This window comes from Oryctolagus cuniculus, chromosome 17, assembly GCF_964237555.1.
Source record: "Oryctolagus cuniculus chromosome 17, mOryCun1.1, whole genome shotgun sequence".
NCBI classification, from domain to species: Eukaryota; Metazoa; Chordata; class Mammalia; order Lagomorpha; family Leporidae; genus Oryctolagus; species Oryctolagus cuniculus.
This window is the reverse complement of record NC_091448.1, coordinates 42,717,990-42,736,762: the sequence shown is the minus strand read 5'-3', so window position 1 is coordinate 42,736,762 and position 18,773 is coordinate 42,717,990. Positions and strand designations below refer to the sequence as shown.

The window sequence follows — 18,773 nt, the reverse complement described above, 5'->3', positions numbered from 1 at the left end:
TTCAGATTTCTCTTCCTAGCAGAAAGTTCCACATGAATGAAGTAGCCATGTCATCTCTAATCGCAGGGAAATCATCGTTTATCTTTTTCTTCAGGTTAACTTGAAATCGTGGTTTTATCAGACACACACGGTTCAGAGAGTGGAATGGCACAAGGTCCCGAGTCAGCCCTGACTTGTTCGTTTGTCTCATGAATTGCGCATGCCTTCACTGTATCTGTGCATCCCCGTACACTGCAGTGTATGAGTGTTGATCAACTCCCAGCTCACTTCCTGACATTTTCTTCCCTTCTATCTTTCTCCGATTTTTTTTTTTCAGCACTCAAGCATCTATCTAGATTTTTATGTATTAGACAATTGAAAGTTTATATAATTCACCAAGATTAGGTCACTAGTGCCCTTATTTATATATTTAAAAATAAGAGATAGTAAATGTAAAAATATAACACTAACAACATATACAAGCCTGACAAACTAAGAAAAGGATAAAACTGTTTTGCTAAGTATTAATATATGAAGACTTCAGTGACTGCATAAGCATATGGTGTTCCTGCCCAAATAGTTCTGCTCAGTTTTCTTTAAATTTAATGCAATCCTATCATAATAGCCGTGGAATTAGAAGACTGGGAATAGAGATAGAATTTACGGTGATTCTAAATTCTATTTGAAAATATAAGAATAGGTATGAAAATATTGAGAGAAAACAGAGACTTGATACTGATATGTGAACACTTTATAGTGATAAAATAAGTATCACATGGGTGTTCAAGAATCATCAGATTAGCTTAAGCAAAGTAGATGGATATAAAACCATCACAATGGATGGGGGGAGAGTAAGTCATTTAAGAAGTTAGGTTGAGAAATGAGTGAAGTTCTATCTTATACAACAAAATGCCAACTTAAGGCCTGGCTATATTTAAAAAAATTTTTTAAAGTTTATTTTATTTATTTGAAAGAGTTACAGAGAGAGGTAGAGAGAAAGTGAGAGGTTTTCCATCCACTGGTTCACTCCTCAAATGGCCGTAATGGCTGGAGCTGAGCTGATCCAAAGCCAGGATCTAGGAGCTTCTTCCAGGTCTCCCACATGGATGCAGAGGCCCAAGGAATCCATCCTCTGCTGCTTTCCCAGGCGCATTAGCAGGGAGCTGGATCAGGAGTGGAGCAGCCGGAACTCAAACCAGAACCCATATGGATTTCTGGCCTACAGGCTGGGGCTTTAACCTGCTACACCACAGCAGAAGCCCTGGCCTGCCTGTATTTAAGAGTTGAAGATAAAAACTGGGAACAATTCAAAAAAGAAGAGGAAGTGGTAAATACTTAATTACTTTCTAGATGAGTAAGGATAGTATGAAGCCAAAGAAGTGAAATAGGAGACAAAGTAAATGGTAAACAGATTTGACTTTATAAAACTTCCAAAAACTGTGTTCATAACAAGTGGAAGATAAGTCAGAAACAAGAAGGTATATTTGGCAAAAATATGAGAGAAGATTAATATTTTCTAACCATGTAGAGTTTTATAGATTTATAAATTTAGAAAAATTATTTATAGTTTAAACTATAAATAGGTTTATAGTTTATAGATTAAAAAATGAATCAACAGTAACATACACATAAATGTGCATTATCTCTAAATTGATCATGCTAAAAAGAAGTTTTGTGGGGGACCGTGCTGTGGCGTAGCTGGTAAAGCCACCACCTGCAGAGTTGGCATCCCATATGGGCGCCGGTTCGAGTCCCGACTGCTCCACTTCCAATCCAGCTCTCTGCTGTGGCTGGAAAGCAGTAGAAGATGGCTCAAGTCCTTGGGCCCCTGCACCCGTGTGGGAGGCCAGGAGGAAGCTCCTGGATCCTGGCTTCAGATCGGCACAGCTCCGGCTATTGGGGCCATCTGGGAGGGGAGGAACCAGTGGATGGAAGATCTCTCTCTCTCTCTCTCTCTCTCTCTCTTCTCTCTGTGTAACTGCGACTTTCAAGTAAAATAAATAAATCTTTTAAAAATAATAATAATAAAAAGTTTTATATTTTAATCCTACTAATAAGATAGAATTACGAATTGAGAAAACAGTGAGATAACATACCCAGCTTTGAGACTGGCAAAGATTTTTAAATATAATAATGGTCTGTGGAATTGTGAACTGGGGCTATTTTTCTAGAGAGCTGTTTGGAAGTAGATATCAAGATCCTTAAAAATGCTCCTAATTTTTGGCCTCATAAATCTACTTATTAGAATTTCTCCTAAGGAATTAGTGCTGGGGTAACACATAGCACATTGCAGTTATTTTAATTGTGGTTTATTTTGTCTTCAGGGAAGTGCCTGGTTTGTAAGCTAACAATCTGGTGAACTAACTGCTACCTGTGACTGTGTCACAAGAGTGTCTTCCAGATGAAGACACAGAGCACTGTGGGGTGCAGAAGGACCTCCTCTGTCACTACTGTTCCTCCACCAAGAGTTGGCACTATGAAGATCTCTATTGTAGATTGATTTTGCCTGCATTTGAACTTAATATAATAGGAAAAAAATCAGTTCAAAAATAAATAATAAAGAACTGATTAAATTATTACATCTCCATAAATGAAATCCTATGAGGCCATTAAAATGTTTCTGATACAGAGTTTCAGCGTGGGAAGGTGAAAATATTCTAGACAGTGGTAATGTTTATATGACAGTGTGAATTACTTACTGCCACTGAACTGTACATTTAAAAATGTTTGAAAGGTGCTATTTATGTTGTATATATTTTACCATAATTTTTTAAAAATGGTCTTTGAGACTCTATGAGAAGTGTATAGAGGCAATTTTGCTATTTTTGTGTTTTCTTGTAAGTCTGAGCTCTTTTCTCAATAAAAAGTGAAAATGTTTTTGGGGAATGTTAATATAATCTCGGTGTAATAGTGACAAACTAGCAAAATTGTTGTGGACTGGATGTGGTACATGGGTGATCTACACACATAAATATGCGTTATCTCTACTTAGACTTGAAAGCCTGGGGAGAGATACAGTTAACATCACTTCCGTTTTTTGGTGATGCTTTCCTTTTACCAAAGTTTGCATGATTACCACATTCTCCTTTTACAATGAGAAGAAAACACTTTTTTTTTTTTAAACTGGAAGAGAAGTGATTAAAAGGGAGAAAAATAAGACAAAACTTTTCAAAAATTGGCTTACAGCTTTTAAAATTATTTTCTCCAAGGCTTCTCTTCACTTCTGTCATCAAACATGTATTTGCCAAGTCTCTTTTCTCCAGGCCTAATTCTAGGTGATGGTCTTCACCTTTTACCTCCCCCCCCCTTTATGTTAAAATCATTGTTGATGTGGTTTTCTTTGACCATCTATGCTAATGGTATTTTTTTCCAGGTATTGAGTTGAAGCACCTCTGTTTGGAATATATGACTCCGTGGCTGTCCAATCTAGTCCGTTTTTGCAAGCATAACGATGATGCCAAACGACAAAGAGTGACTGCTATTCTTGATAAGCTGATAACAATGACCATAAATGAAAAACAGATGTACCCGTCTATTCAAGCAAAAATATGGGGGAGCCTTGGGCAGGTATTGAGTTTGGACACATGTTTGCCTAATAGCTTCTCTGCACAGATGCTTATGTGACACGCTCTGTGCAAAGTGCCATACTAGGCATTATTAACAGCCGTAAGGAACACAGTCCCCACCTTCAAAAACATACAGATGCCCACCCAGCTGTTCATTTGACTCAGAACTGTAAATGTTTGATTCCTCTCATAGGATTTCCTCTCTCAGTACTGTTCTCCCCAGCATAATTATATGGGTATTAGCTATAGAATTGTGGTGTCACTTCTAGAAAGTAGTGCTTTATAGTGTATTCTGGTTCCCTGTACACCATAGATTTCCATAAATGTTTCTTTTTTTTTTTTTTTTTCTGACAGGCAGAGTGGACAGTGAGAGAGAGAGACAGAGAGAAAGGTCTTCCTTTGCCGTTGGTTCACCCTCCAATGGCCGCCGCGGCCGGCGCGCTGCGGCCGGCGCACCGCGCTGATCCGATGGCAGGATCCAGGAGCCAGGTGCTTTTCCTGGTCTCCCATGGGGTGCAGGGCCCAAGGACCTGGGCCATCCTCCACTGCACTCCCTGGCCACAGCAGAGGGCTGGCCTGGAAGAGGGGCAACCAGGACAGAATCCGGCGCCCCAACCGGGACTAGAACCCGGTGTGCCGGCGCCGCTAGGCGGAGGATTAGCCTAGTGAGCCGCGGCGCCGGCCCATAAATGTTTCTTAATGTTGCTATTTGGAACACCAGCTTTCATTTATAGTTCTATCAGGTAGTGCCAATATAGGATAGAATCTAACATTTTTAACTGATAAGAGTTAATGGACAACAATGCCTTTACTCAAACAGTACTGTTAATTTTATTTATTTGTTTACTTATTTTTAATTTGAGAGGCAAAGAGACAGGGAAAGAGCTCCGTTCACTTGTTCACTCCCCAAATGCCCATGGTGGTTAGGGCTGGGCTGAGGCCAAAACCAGGAGCTGGGAATTCAATCCAGGTCTCCCATATGGAGGAGAAACCCAGTGACTTGAGCCATCACCGTTACCTGCCAGGGTCTGCATTTGCAGGAAGCCAGAATCAAGAGCCAGGAACTGGACTCAGTATTCTGATGTAAGAGGTGGGTGTCCCTAACTACTAGACCAGATTCCACTCCCTCCAAATAATTTTAAATGATCTTTGATCTGGTTTTATAGCCCTAGAAAGCTTCTCAGTACTTGCTGTCATTTCCTGTGTTTAAAAATAATTGTATTTTATGTTGATCATCCAGTACTGTTTTCGAGGAACACAGAGATACTTTGCCAAGTACATGAAGAAGTGTATAGAGGGTTTTTTTTTTCCAATTTTGGATATCAATTTCTTAATTTCTGTAGAAATCAAGTGAATGTCCGCATCCTTTCTCTGATATCCTTTGATATGTTTACTGACAGGTCTCTTTGTAAAACATATTTTGAAGGTCTCACGTAAAACGAAACTTTAATTTAGTTGGGTGGTTCATTAAATTAAAAATTGTGCTGGTGGAATGGTCCAGGGCCAGCAGCATGGTACAGTGGGTTAGGCCACCCTCACAACACATTACCCCATATCTGAGTGATGGTTCATGTCCTAGCTGCTCTGCTTCTGATCCAGCTCCCTGCATGTGCTCCTGGGAAAGCAGCAAATAATGGCCTGGGTGCTTGTGCCTCTGTCTCCTGTGTGAGAGACCCAGATGGATTCCAGACTCCTGGTTTCCTTGTCATTTGGGGAGTGAACAGAGGATGGAAGATCTCAATATCTCTCTCATGTGCTCGCTCGCTCACTTTCTCTCTGTTTTCTCCTTCCCTCTCACCGCCCTTCTTCTCTGTTACTCTGCCTTTCAAATAAAATATAAATCTGTAAAAAACTGAAGTTGTTTTCCCTCTTCCATTAGATTACAGATCTGCTTGATGTTGTACTAGACAGCTTCATCAAAACCAGTGCAACAGGTGGCTTGGGATCCATCAAAGCTGAGGTGATGGCAGATACTGCTGTAGCTTTGGCCTCTGGAAATGTGAAATTGGTTTCAAGCAAGGTAATTACTTTTTTTTGCCTGCTGAACTATGACGTCATGTATCTGTTTTAATGATCAGGAAGTTTCTATGTTTTGACTTAGTTACTTTAAAGTTAAACTAAAAGTTGTGATAAAACTGTTCCTTGTGTTTTAAATTGTGCATCATTACAGGTTATTGGACGGATGTGCAAAATAATTGATAAGACGTGCTTGTCTCCAACTCCGACTTTGGAGCAGCATCTGATGTGGGATGACATCGCCATCTTAGCACGCTACATGCTGATGCTGTCCTTCAACAACTCCCTCGATGTGGCAGCTCATCTCCCCTACCTCTTCCACGTCGTGACGTTCTTAGTGGCCACTGGCCCACTCTCGCTGAGAGCTTCCACACATGGGCTGGTCATCAATATCATCCACTCTCTGTGCACTTGTTCACAGCTTCAGTTTAGTGGTGAGTCTCAGGGCAGTAATGTGTGTTTCACCAGTTCTTTCCTTTCCTTTACCCCACCTAATTGATGTAGATTGTTATTAATTATGATGCCTAACACCAAGATCCTAATTTTTTTTAAAGATTTATTTACTTGAAAGGCAGAGTTACAGAAAGAAGGGAGAGACAGAGAGAGTGAGAGAGAGGTCTTCCTTCTGCTAGTTCACTCCCCAAATGGCTGAAAGGGCCAAAGCCGAGCCAGGCCGAAGCCAGGAGCCAAGAACTTCTTTTGGGTCTCCCACATGGGTGCAGGGGCCCAAACACTTAGGCCATCTCCCACTGTTTTTCCCAGGCACGTTAGCCCAGAGTTGGATCCAAAGTAGAACAGCCAGGGCTCAAATCTGTGTCCACGTGGATGCTGGCTCTCAGGCAGTGGCTTTACCAGCTGTGCTACAGCACCGGCCCCCAAGGTCCTAATTTAAGTCTGCAGTCATGATATGAAATATTAACAAGAAAAAAAAGAATAAATTACTTCCATTCCATGTCAAGCTGTAGTGAAAATTTTCCAAGCCTATTTGTTATGGAGCCTCTTAAGTTGTCACATAGTGTAACTGGACCATGTTGTACTGGTTTTGATGAAGCTGTCTAGTACAACATCAAGCGTACTAGTATTGATTTGTGGTTTAATGGGGCTAAAGCAATGAGCATTTATAGAATCTATCTAGAAGTTTGATTTAGAACACAACTATGTAATTTTATATGATATTTAAATTTACTGTATTCAAAATGAAACTTAGTACTTTAAAATTTAAAAATTGGTGTGTTCAAAGTCTTATTTCTTTTTTCTTCTACAGAAGAGACCAAGCAAGTTTTGAGACTCAGTCTGACAGAGTTCTCATTGCCAAAATTTTACTTGCTGTTTGGCATTAGCAAAGTCAAGTCAGCCGCAGTCATTGCCTTCCGTTCCAGTTACCGGGACAGGTCATTCTCTCCTGGCTCCTACGAGAGGGAGACTTTTGCTTTGACATCTTTGGAAACAGTCACAGAAGCCTTGTTGGAGATCATGGAGGTATGTAAGACAAAATGATAAGAAACTAGGAAGCTTTTTAAAAATCTGGTGCTGTATAGAAGTATTGATTTATTCTGCTGTTTTGCATTTAATACTTAAATAAAAACACTTTCATGGAATTTGTTACTGATTACACACATATGGTTTATTTAATGATATTACAAGTAAATGTTGCTTAAATATTTCTAAAAACATATACATATATAAAATCAAAGGGCCTTTAAGACATGCATGGAAAAATGGAATCAAAAAATAGTATTTGGGGCCAGTGCTGTGGCATAGCAGGTTAAGCTGCTACCTGCTGTCCTGGCATTCCATATAGGCACCAGTTCAAGGCCTCTCTGCTCCAATTCTAATCAAGCTCCCTGCTAATGTGCCTGGGAAAGCTGTGGAAGATGGCCCAAGTGCTTGGCCCTTGCATCCATGTGGGAGACCCAGAAGAAGCTCCTGGCTTCTGCCTTTGGCTTGGCCCACCTCCAGCTATTGTAGCCATTTGGGGAAGGAACCAATGGGTGGAAGATCTCTCTCTCTCTCTGTGTCTCTGCCTCTCAGATAAATGAAAAGATCTTTGGGGGAAAAAATAAAATATAAAAGATAATACTCATTTCCATGAACAAAGACCCCACATATATTCAGAGTATCCTTTTTTTAGGCATGTATGAGAGACATTCCAACATGCAAGTGGCTGGACCAGTGGACAGAACTAGCGCAAAGGTATGTCCCAGATTAAATAGAAAATGTAAAAAATGTAAAAGTGTGTGAATTGTTGAAAAGATAGAGATTACTGCATAATCAGTGTTTTAATTTATTATTTAGTATATATAAAGACAAAGATTTTCCTAAGCTCCTTGGATCTTTTCATTACAGATTTGCATTCCAATATAATCCATCCCTACAACCAAGAGCTCTTGTTGTCTTTGGCTGTATTAGCAAACGAGTGTCTCATGGCCAGATAAAGCAAATTATCCGTATTCTTAGCAAGGTACCTCTCCCTTCCTTCTCCCAATTAATTGTGGTTTCTAAGTTACAAAGCATATCTACTTTTCTTTAAAAAGATACTTAAATTTGAATTTAATAAAATGTCTTATATGTTGCTTATTAAACCTTAAAAAAGTAGATTTTGATTATTTTCTTTATTGTAATTCTTTGAAGTGAAGAAATCTTCTCTAAAGAAGATGTCTTTAAAAGAAAATAAGTACTTTGCCTCTTTTGCTAAGCAGGTAACCTTAATATATTATTAGTTTTCAAAGCATTTAATTATATGGTGGTAAAACTATAGCCTCATATAAAGTTATATAATTTATAATTTCTGTGGTAATGCCTGTCTTATTACATTAGAATATAGAAATACGTCAAAATAAGAAACCAAATGTACATTAAGCAAGCTTCCAAGATCACCAATCACCATAGCATTAGAAATAATTCTAGCACTTAATAAGTAAATGTTCCTGAGCTGATTCTGAGATTCACTTTAAGAGTTAATGTTTTATTTCAATGAAAGTAAAATAAAGAATTCTGTTTCCCTAAAAGGCACTTGAGAGTTGCTTAAAAGGACCTGATACTTACAACAGTCAAGTTCTGATAGAAGCTACAGTAATAGCACTAACCAAATTACAGCCACTTCTTAATAAGGTAATTATTGTGTAGAAAATTAGTTTATTCATTTTGGATTATGGTGCTCAGTGTAATTTCTTTTCTTTCAACACATTCAGAAAATAAGATGGATTGTGGAGAGATTGTAACAAAAAAGCCATAATGTAGACCTTCTTGTCTAAAGTTTAGTTGTTTGAAGTAATTACAGTAGAGGAAGACTAAGTATGGAGAGTATGTTCTAACTGCTTGTAGGTTTTTTGTCTCGTTGCTTAAGGAAATACAGGTGATATATTCTTAATTCTTGTTTCTAATAGGCACTGACTGAACATGGGCCATGTGCCAGGGACTGCCCTGGGGGCTGGAGATGTACATAGTGCTGAACAAAGGGATAACGCCCTGCCTGTCTGGAGCTTACGATCTGGGGTGGATGTGGAGGTTAGGGAGCAGACACGTGATGAACCGGATGAGCAGCAGGCGTGTTGAGTTAGTGATGTGTTAGTGACCTTACTCTGGAGAAATGGGAAGCTGGGAGAGGTATACCTGATTCTCAGAAGTGTTTGGATACTAAGTTAAAATGTTATTTTAAAGGTGTGAAATACCATGGCCACTGTTGTAGGTTAGTCTGTGCTCATCTCAGCTTTGTCACCTCGAGCAGGTCATTAAAGTTATGTGAATGTTTCCACATTGATAAAATGAGTAAAATGAGTAAACTAAAATGAGATAATGTTTAATTTCTGTGAGTTGAATTCAAAAGATGCAAATCTTGGGAAAGCTTACAGAGAAATAAATAGTTATTGTGTTCCTGGTAGAGTGATGTGTTCTACAAACATTCTAATCTTAAATCATATAAAATGGTTCTCTTATCCACATCTTATAAGTGAAAATGAGACCAGGAGGACTCAGTAGCTTGTCCCCAGGGGTGCATACCTGATGAAAGGCAGAGCCATGATTTTAAGTCAAGGCTGACTAGCTCTGAAGTCCACGGATTTTCTCCTAAATAAGGATCAAATTCAGACCAACAACAGATTACTGCCAGAAGTGACGAGTTCTTGAAAGGGTAGAATTCAAGCTGTAGTTAAGGATGTGGGTAGGAGTTAATGCAGGTAGAGAGAAAGGGGGGAAACCTTGAGTAGCCAAGGTGGAGCAGTGGGAGTACTGAGAAAGCCGAGGCATAGGAGGGCTGGTGGGCAGAGCACTCTGATGTAAGGGGCAACTTTCCAAGAGAATAGCAGGAGGGAACGTTTTAAAGATTGGCTAGAACTAACAGAACATTCAGCATTCTTCAGAAAAGAGTTTGGGAACATACCATTTTTTTTTTTAACAGGCAGTTAGACAGTGAGAGAGAGACAGAGAGAAAGGTCTTCCTTCCATTGGTTCACCCGTCAAATGGCTGCTACAGCCGGGCGCACTGCACCTATCCGAAGCCAGGAGCCAGGTGCTTCTCCTGGTCTCCCATGGGGGTGCAGGGCCCAAGGGCCTGGGCCATCCTCCACTGCCTTCCTGGGCCACAGCAGAGAGCTGGACTGGAAGAGGAGCAACCGGGACAGAAGTGGCACCCCAACTGGGACTAGAATCCGGGGTACTGGTGCTGCAGGCAGAGGATTAGCCTAGTGAGCTGCAGCACCGGCCAACGTACCATTTTCTTCCAGAAGAAATACACCTTCTGGTGATGGACTGCACAGTGAGGAAGAAGCTGGAGGCAAAAAAAAATTGAACATTTAGAATAAAGAGCAGCATGGTAAAGCACTGTTAGCAAAAAGAAAGAAATAGCAGATGCAAAAGGCTTCTTAAAGAGTCAGCAAACCTTGTTGACTGGATTTGGGAATCCAGAACAGGGAGAGAGCAAAGCAAACACTGAGGCTCTCTGCGCAGCTACCTGTGTTTATTTGCACACAGGTTTATTTTTTGTACTGCCTTCCCAAAGGGGAAAGCCTGGGTGACTGGGTGAAGCCACATGCTTGCTTTAGACTGCGGTGTGTCAGAACGCGGGTTTCCCACGGTTCCCCTTACTGACCTGGCTTGTGACTCCTTTGCCAGGACTCCCCTCTACACAAAGCCCTCTTCTGGGTAGCTGTGGCCGTGCTGCAGCTCGATGAGGTCAACTTGTATTCAGCAGGCACTGCTCTTCTTGAACAAAACTTGCACACCCTGGATAGTCTCCGGATATTCAATGACAAGGTAAGCAAGCTTTCCCTTGGATTCCTCGCTGGCTCGCATTGAACACTCAGCCCTCTTTTATTGTGGTGGCTCTGTTAAAAACAGAAGAGATCCATAGCTTACTGGTGTGAATTTGCATAATGTGATTTATTGTGAATATGGTTCCTTACCAACTCATTAAGAACTGGACTTTAATGTGTGTTTTCTATATAAAAATAGCAAAATAAGTAAATAAATAAATAAGTACTGGCTTGACACTAATAAATAGAATAAAGAAAAATAATACTGACTGGCCATAATGGCTACCACAATAGGTACTATTTTTAATTTTCACCACCCCAAGATACAGGTTAACATTCTCTACCCCGCATCTCACAAATGAAGAGTTAATCTAAAAATAAGCTTATTTTCAGTGCATAATGCTACGTAATGAAAACCTGATGTAATTAATACCAGATGCGGAAGCTGGAGAGTCTAAAGGGAACTTTCGGGTACTGAATTTTACTAGGGTTTCTTCTTTTGCCTTATCTAACTTTAAAATAAATGGCTTTTTAACACTTATCCACCTTGATTGGCATTAGATTTTGGTTCATAGAGTATACAGAAGAGAATAAAGTAGTATGAAATTATGTTCCTTTTATTTTTGAAGAAAATTAGAGTCTAGCAGAAAAGAGAGGAATTCTTTTTAAAGACAGGCTATGTATGTGACGAGGAGTGTGCCTGAAGTGAGTCACCTCAGCTGTGGGCAGGGAAGAGGGAGCAGGGCCATAGTCTGCGTGTGAAGATGCTCGCTCTAGACAGTGTTCGTTCAGTCTGCCAGACGTGGTGTGGACCAAGTAGCTGAAGGTCTGGAAATGTGTAAGCGAAAGTCCAGAGGTGGAAGCTGCCTAGTTCATTGGTAGTCAGACTCCATCCCACACGATAGAAAAGAACACAGAAGTTAAGTGACTTGTCCATGTTTGTACATTTGGTTTGGGATTAGAACCCCTCTTTCCTATTCCCATTGCTTTTTTGTGAAGTTGTCATAGGACAGTGTTAGAGTGATACATGCCTGTTAGCTGTTTGTATGTTAAGAATATTTGCATGGGGCCGGCACTGTGACGTAGTAGGTTAAGCCTCTGCCCGAAGCGCTGGAATCCTGTATTGGCATCAATTCATGTCCTGGCTGCCCCTCTCGCAGTCCAGCTCTCTGCTATGGCCTGGGAAAGCAGTGGAAGATGGCCCAAGCACTTGGGCCCCTACACCTGTGTGGGAGACCCAGAGACAGTTCTTGGCTCCTGGTTTTGGATTGGCCCAGTTTTGGCCATTGTGGCCATTTGGGGAATGAACCAGCAGGTGGAAGACCTTTCTCTCTATCTCTCCCTCTCTGTGTCCATAACCTACCTCTCAAGTAAATAAATAAAATCTTAAAAAAAAAAAAAAAAGCCTATTTGCAGGTGAGTATTTTTATCTTTGTAGTGTCTACCATAGCATTTTCAGTGCCAGAAAATCCTGGTAGGAGGTACTGATATTGGCTCAGTGACCCAGTATGCTAGGAACCAATTAATAAAGCTGATTAAAAGATACCAGGAAGGGGCTGCTGCCTGCAGTGCTGGCATCCCCTATGTCCAGGGGAAGCAGTGGAAGATGGTCCAAGTCCTTGGGTCCTGCACCCACGTGGGACACCTGGAGGAAGCTCCTGGTTCCTGGCTTTTTATCCATGCAGTTCCGGCCATTGTGGCCATCTTCTGGAGAGTGAACCAGTGGATGGAAGACCTCTCTCTCTCTCTTTCTCTCTTTCTCTCTGCCTCAGCCTCTCTGTAACTCTGCTTTTCAAATAAAATAAATAAATCTTTAAAAAAAAAGTATCAGGAAGTAAATTGGAAAAATAAGTTGGTTTTGTAAATCAAGGCAATTTTATCTTATACCATCTTATTAAATGCCTGATGATTTTGTACTAATTAATTCACTAATTAATTCATATAACCTTAAATGTTCAATGGTTTTCTGTAGAAAACCTACAATAATTTCTCTCAATTCAAGGGAATTACTTATCTTGTCATACCTGTTGAACATAAAAACCAGTAAGTGATCCTTAAAAGGTTCTGTGTGAACCCCATTAACCCATTAACCATGTTATGATTGTCTTTAATAGAGTCCAGAAGAAGTATTTATGGCAATCCGGAATCCTCTGGAATGGCACTGCAAGCAAATGGATCATTTTGTTGGACTCAATTTCAACTCCAACTTTAATTTTGCACTGGTTGGACACCTCTTAAAAGGTAGAGGCTCTGTATATCAGAATATTTTGTGGGGCTGGTGTTTGATGCAGGGGTTAAGTCACTGCTTGGGATTCCTCCATCCCATGTTGGAGAGCTTGGTTTGAGTCTTGGCTCCCTCACTTATGTCCCATCTTCCTACTGATGCACATGCTAGGAGGCAGTAGATGATGGCTCAAGTACTTGGGTCCCTGCCGCCCATGTGGGAGACCTGGATGGTGCTCTGGGCTCCTGGCTTCAGCCTGGCCCAGTACTGGCTATTGGAGGCATTTAGGGAGTGAACCAGTATATGGAAGATCTCTCTCTCTTTCCCTGTCTCTCTGCCCTTCAAATAAAATGAAAAAAAAAAAAAAAAAAAAAGTTAAAGAGTATTTGTATGAAATAGTATCAAGAAGCCAGAGTAATTAAAATAACTTATTTCTTGAAATAAATTGAAATATTTAGTTCATGTGTCTTACTTTAAATGAAACTATGTGTCTCATTGAGTTATGTTTTAGTCAGTGTGTATTTTAATAGAGTTTAATTCCCATAGCAAATAATCAGATTTCCTTAAAAATGCTAGAGAGTTGAAGGTTATAAAGTCCCTAAGTATTGAGCCTAATTGCAGTACTCTTAGTAACAATACTTAAAGTATCTTACTGATTATCAAATAAGACAGAATGCAAGTCAGTGTATTAGTTTGATTAATTTATGTTGGAAAATGTTATCTTAGAGATTTGGTAACAGATTTTCTTCAGCCCATTTCTAGTTTACAGTGTATCAATACCATTATTAAATACCATAAAACTTCACCTTTCTGGTACCATGCCCCAACCCCTCCAGATTTCTGTGTTGCTTAAAGTCAGAGATCTCCAGCTGTTCCTCAGAGTTCATTCACCTCCTGATCTGGCCTTACTCCCATTGCTGACTCCACAGCTTATAGCTTTGGTTTATTAACATGGGGCAGTCATGGACGGCAATTGTGCTTAACAGGGACAGCATATAGTCAGCTTATAGTGGTAGATCATTGACAGCATGATGTCAAGGTAGAGCTTGAGTCTGCAGTTTTATATGAATTCAACATCATTCTTGAGCTTGAGGAATCATGGAGGTCCATTCACTTTGTTTATTTTAGGGGCAAAGAGAAAGAGAGTGCTCCCATCCTCTGGGTCACTCTCCAATCACTTATAATGACTGGGTCTGGGCTCGAAAAAGCTGGTAGCCAGTAACTCAGTAACTGGGCCAATCTAGGTCTCCCAAATAGGTGGCAGTGACCCAGTTACTTGAGCTGTTATATACTGCCTTCTTGGGGTCTGCATTAGCGGGAAGCCTAAGTCAGGAGCCAGAGCTGGGTAGCAAACCCAGGCACTCTTATACAGGATACCAGCATCTTAACCATCAGGCTAAACACCTGCCTTGTTCTTCCAGTTTTTAACTGGTGTATGTGTATATACATCTCCCACCTACAAGGGTATACATTTAATTTTACCTTCTTATGAAATTTTTTAATTGAATTTTAATCTCTGTGGTGAAGAGAGATTGCTCAAGAGAAACTACACTTACTTGAGGATACCAAAACAAGGGATGGCAGCTGACAAACCTGATTGCTTTTTCTGTATTTGTGGAATACCAGATAAGTTCAGTGTTGAAATCTCCTATTCTAAAATAGAGTAGCATTAGTGATTAACAGCTGTTAAGAGGGAGCTGGCACTGTGGTGCCAAAGGCTAAGCCTCCACCTGTAGTGCAGGCATCCAGTATGGTGCTGGTTCACGTCCTGGCTGCTCCTCTTCCTATCCAGCTCTCTGCTATGGCCTGGGAAAGCAGTACAAGGAGCCCAAGCCTTTGTGACCATTTGGGGAATGAACCAGCAGATGGAAGACCTTTCTTTCTTTCTCTCCCTCTCTCTGCTTGTAACTCTACCTCTCAAATAAATAAATAAATAAGAAATATTAAAAAAAGAAAAGCTGTTAAGAGGTCAAACTTACCCTGTAATTAACTCTATTCTTTGAACACTTAGTACATACATTCTTCCTTTGTCATTAGTGTTTTAATTTAAAAAAAAAAAAAGACATTTTTAAGCAAAAGAACCCTACTTTCAGAAGAAATCTTACGGGGAACTCCTGTGTGTGTGTGTGTGTGTGGGTGGGTGGGTGTGTGTATGTATGTATTTTTAAGTCCCTGTGCTGCATTAGGGATGGAAGACCTGAAACACTGTTATCTTTCCTCATTTTCTTCCCCCTGAGGAACCTTAAAGTCTCAGGGGACATTATTCTGTTCTGTACATTTTAGGTACTTAATCCTATATGTAATTAATTATTCACATATATATGTTTTACCTTTTCAGGAGGCTGTTTTGTGTAGGTATGAATTATCTCTTATACTTAATTTCCCTTGCAGAATTGCTAATCACAGAATAAGAATGAAAAAATTCCTGTTCATAGAATAACCTTGTTTTGATTTTTTTCCCCTGTAGGGTACAGACATCCTTCACCTGCTATTGTTGCAAGAACAGTCAGAATTTTGCATACACTACTAACTTTGGTTAACAAACACAGAAACTGTGACAAGTTTGAGGTGAATACGCAGAGTGTGGCTTACTTAGCAGGTAAAAACACAGAATAGATAAAATTTACCATGTCTATCTAAGAATCACCAAAAGGTACAGATATTGACTGTCCTTTAGTAGTGTTTAAAATTTTTTAAGTTCTATCTGAACCTTTTTCCTTATGAAAGAGTTGACATTAATCTGAAATATTCTCTTTGCCATTCTTGGTTTAAGATATGACAATAGCTCCCCATTGTCTGACATAAAATCTGGACATCTCAGCCTAGCGTCCTGGGCTCTTAAGCCACCCTCCTAATTCTGTCCTCTCTATCTCAGTTTCACAAGCCTTATTTTTTATTGCTTTGCTATATGGGTAGGCTATTCTAAACCAGTCTCCTTGCCATCACCTACAAGTGACTTCATGCATCTTCAGTATTCATTCCTTATACCATTTTGCCATCCCTACTGTCCCATTAGACCATTCCTATTGGCTTTTATCTGATTTTGGTTTCTCTGCTCATGCAGCAGTTATGTATAATACAGTTCAGAATATATAGTATAATTCAGAACGTAATTGTTCTACACAAAGTACTGGTTCTTAGTTTAGCAAATTTCCATGTGGCAGCTTTTTGTTGGAGCCATATGACCTTGACCAAATCACGTAATGGCTAAGTGGGCTTAACAATGCCCGGCCTGCCGACTCTTTGTGTTTGTTCGAATCAAATGTGCGTTAAAGCTCTTGAAAAAAGTAAGGTGCTTAGTAAATTTCTTTGTGTATCTCATGGCTATTGTACAGTCTACACAGATTATAAACCTTTCCAGAGAAACCTCACACTGTCTAGAGTTGTTTTCAGCCTTTTAACAGGTATCCTCTTTACTAGCATGTGAGAAATATATCCTCTGTGTGAAGTGAAACTTGTTATTTGTTAAATTTACCCTCTTTTTCCTTTTAGCTTTACTCACAGTGTCTGAAGAGGTTCGAGGTCGTTTCAGCTTAAAACATAGACAGTCACTTCTTCTTACTGATATTTCAATGGAAAATGTTCCTATGGACACATATCCCATTCATCATGGTGATCCCAGCTACAGGTGAGTGGGCTTGCTCTCCCATAACTATGTAACTATAATCAGGTTTCAAGTTTCCGTGCTAAGGAGGCAAGTATCAGAGTGATCTAGAAGGTTGTTTGGGAGGAATATAGAGATAGTCTAGGAAGAATAAGTCACAACCTACTGTAGAAGTGTTCAGTATTGTATGTGAGCTAGTAGTAGGAAAGCTGCCTTCTTCTAGTCTAATTGTGCTAATGTTTATGTTAGTCTGCTTCTGTTAACCACAGACCTGCTGAATGATGAAAAAGGTGACCTTGAAAGTATTAGGTTTTTTCCCAAAACCAACATGGACTACAAACAATAATATATGCTTAATGATGGAAACTTAAACTTATTATAGATTTTTTTAAAAGATTTATTTATTTGAAAGAGTTACAGAGAGAGGCGGAGGCAGAGAAAGAGAGAAAAGTCTTCCATCCACTGTTTCACTTCCCAAATGGCTGCAATGGCTGGAGCTGGACCAATCCAAAGCCAGGAGCCTGGAACTTCTTCTGGGTCTCCCACTCAGGTGCAAAAGTCCAGGGACTTGGGCCATCTTCTACTGCTTTCCCAGGCCACAGCAGAGAGCTGGATTGGAAGTGGAATAGCTGGAACTCAAAAAAGTGGGATGCTGGCACTGCAGGCAACGACTTTACCTGCTACACCACAGCACTGGCCCCCAAACCAATATATCTCTTATTAAAAGATTTATTTATTTATTTATTTATTTGAAAGAGTTACACAGAGAGAGAGAGAGAGAGAGGTCTTCCGTCCAATTGTTCACTCCCCAGTTGGCCGCAATGGCCAGATATGCGCCAATCTGAAGCCAGGAGCCAGGAGCCTCCTCGAGTCTCCCACATGGGTGCAGGGGCCCAGGGACTTGGGCCATCTTCTGCTATCCCATGCCATAGCAGAGAGCTGGATCAGAAGTACAGCAGCCAGGTCTTGAACCAGCTCCCATATGGGATGCCAGCACTTCAGGCCAGGGTGTTAACCCGCTGCACCACAGTGCCGGCCCCTAAACCAGTATATCTTTAAGCACTGTGTTGAACATACAAAGGAGTCTTCTGCGTATATTTATTATTAACATCTTGCCTTTTAATAAAAAGCCCTCCACTAAAAAGTAGAGAGAGACAAACAGAATGAGAGAGCTCCCATCTGTTCATTTACTCATCAAATGTCCACTATGACCAAGACTGAACTGCCGCCAAAGATGAGAGCCAGGAACTCAATCCAGGTCTCCCACATGGGTGGCAGGAACCCAATTACTTTAGCCATCATCACTGCCTCCCAGGGTCTGCATTAGCAAGAAGCCAGAGTCAGGAGCCAGAACAAAGTATCTGATCCCAGTACTCCATGGTGGGACACAGGCATCAGTCATAGACACTGGGTTAAATGCCTGCCCCAGATTTTCTGGATTTTAAACCAAGAATACTGTGGCCTACTTTGACTTGATTTTCTCTGATTAAAAAAGCAGTGCAGTTGGAGCCAGCACTGTGGCATTGTTGGTAAAGCTGCCTCCGGCAGCACCAGCATCCTGTATTGGGCACCAGTTTGTGTCCTTTCTGCTCCACTTCTGATTGAGATCCTTGCTAATGCATCTGGGAAAGCGGTGGAGGATGGCCCAAGTACTTAGGCCCCTGCCTCCGTATGGGAGACCTGGAAGAAGGTCCTGGCTCCTGGCTCCGGCCTGACCCCATCCCAGCCATTGTGGCCATTTGAGGAGTGAACCAATGGATAGATCTCTCTTTCTCTGTAACTCTGCCTTTCAAAAAATTTTTTTAAAAAAAGCTGTCTAGTGAATTCACAAGATATGTTATACTACAGTATAGTGACTATAGTTAATAACAAATGTATTCTATACTTTAAATTGTTCAGAGAATACATTTTCATTGTTCTCACCACAAATAAATATTGTTTGTGAGATAATGTACATGTCATTTAGCTTGATTTAGCTTTTCCATAATGTATGCCTATTTCAAAATATATTGTACAGCATGAATATACACAATTTTTATTTTTCAACTTAAAAATAATTTTTAAAAACCAGTGTAGGCCGGCGCCGTGGCTCAATAGGCTAATCCTCTGCCTTGCGGCACCGGCACACCAGGTTC

General features: G+C 40.5%; 1 protein-coding gene across 9 annotated transcripts in view; it reads left to right on the top strand.

The window, feature by feature from the left end:
• Positions 1-18,773, top strand: part of NF1 (neurofibromin 1) — a 299,237-nt gene that overhangs the window by 253,631 nt on the left and 26,833 nt on the right. For all 9 annotated transcript variants that reach the window (XM_070061094.1, XM_070061092.1, XM_051825441.2 and 6 more), the window contains 11 exons: positions 3,353-3,546; positions 5,425-5,565; positions 5,716-5,995; positions 6,826-7,040; positions 7,693-7,754; positions 7,908-8,022; positions 8,571-8,672; positions 10,671-10,811; positions 12,925-13,051; positions 15,502-15,633; positions 16,527-16,662. In XM_070061094.1, coding sequence (XP_069917195.1) covers positions 3,353-3,546; positions 5,425-5,565; positions 5,716-5,995; positions 6,826-7,040; positions 7,693-7,754; positions 7,908-8,022; positions 8,571-8,672; positions 10,671-10,811; positions 12,925-13,051; positions 15,502-15,633; positions 16,527-16,662 — 1,645 coding nt within the window. The remainder of the gene's footprint in view (positions 1-3,352; positions 3,547-5,424; positions 5,566-5,715; positions 5,996-6,825; positions 7,041-7,692; positions 7,755-7,907; positions 8,023-8,570; positions 8,673-10,670; positions 10,812-12,924; positions 13,052-15,501; positions 15,634-16,526; positions 16,663-18,773) is intronic.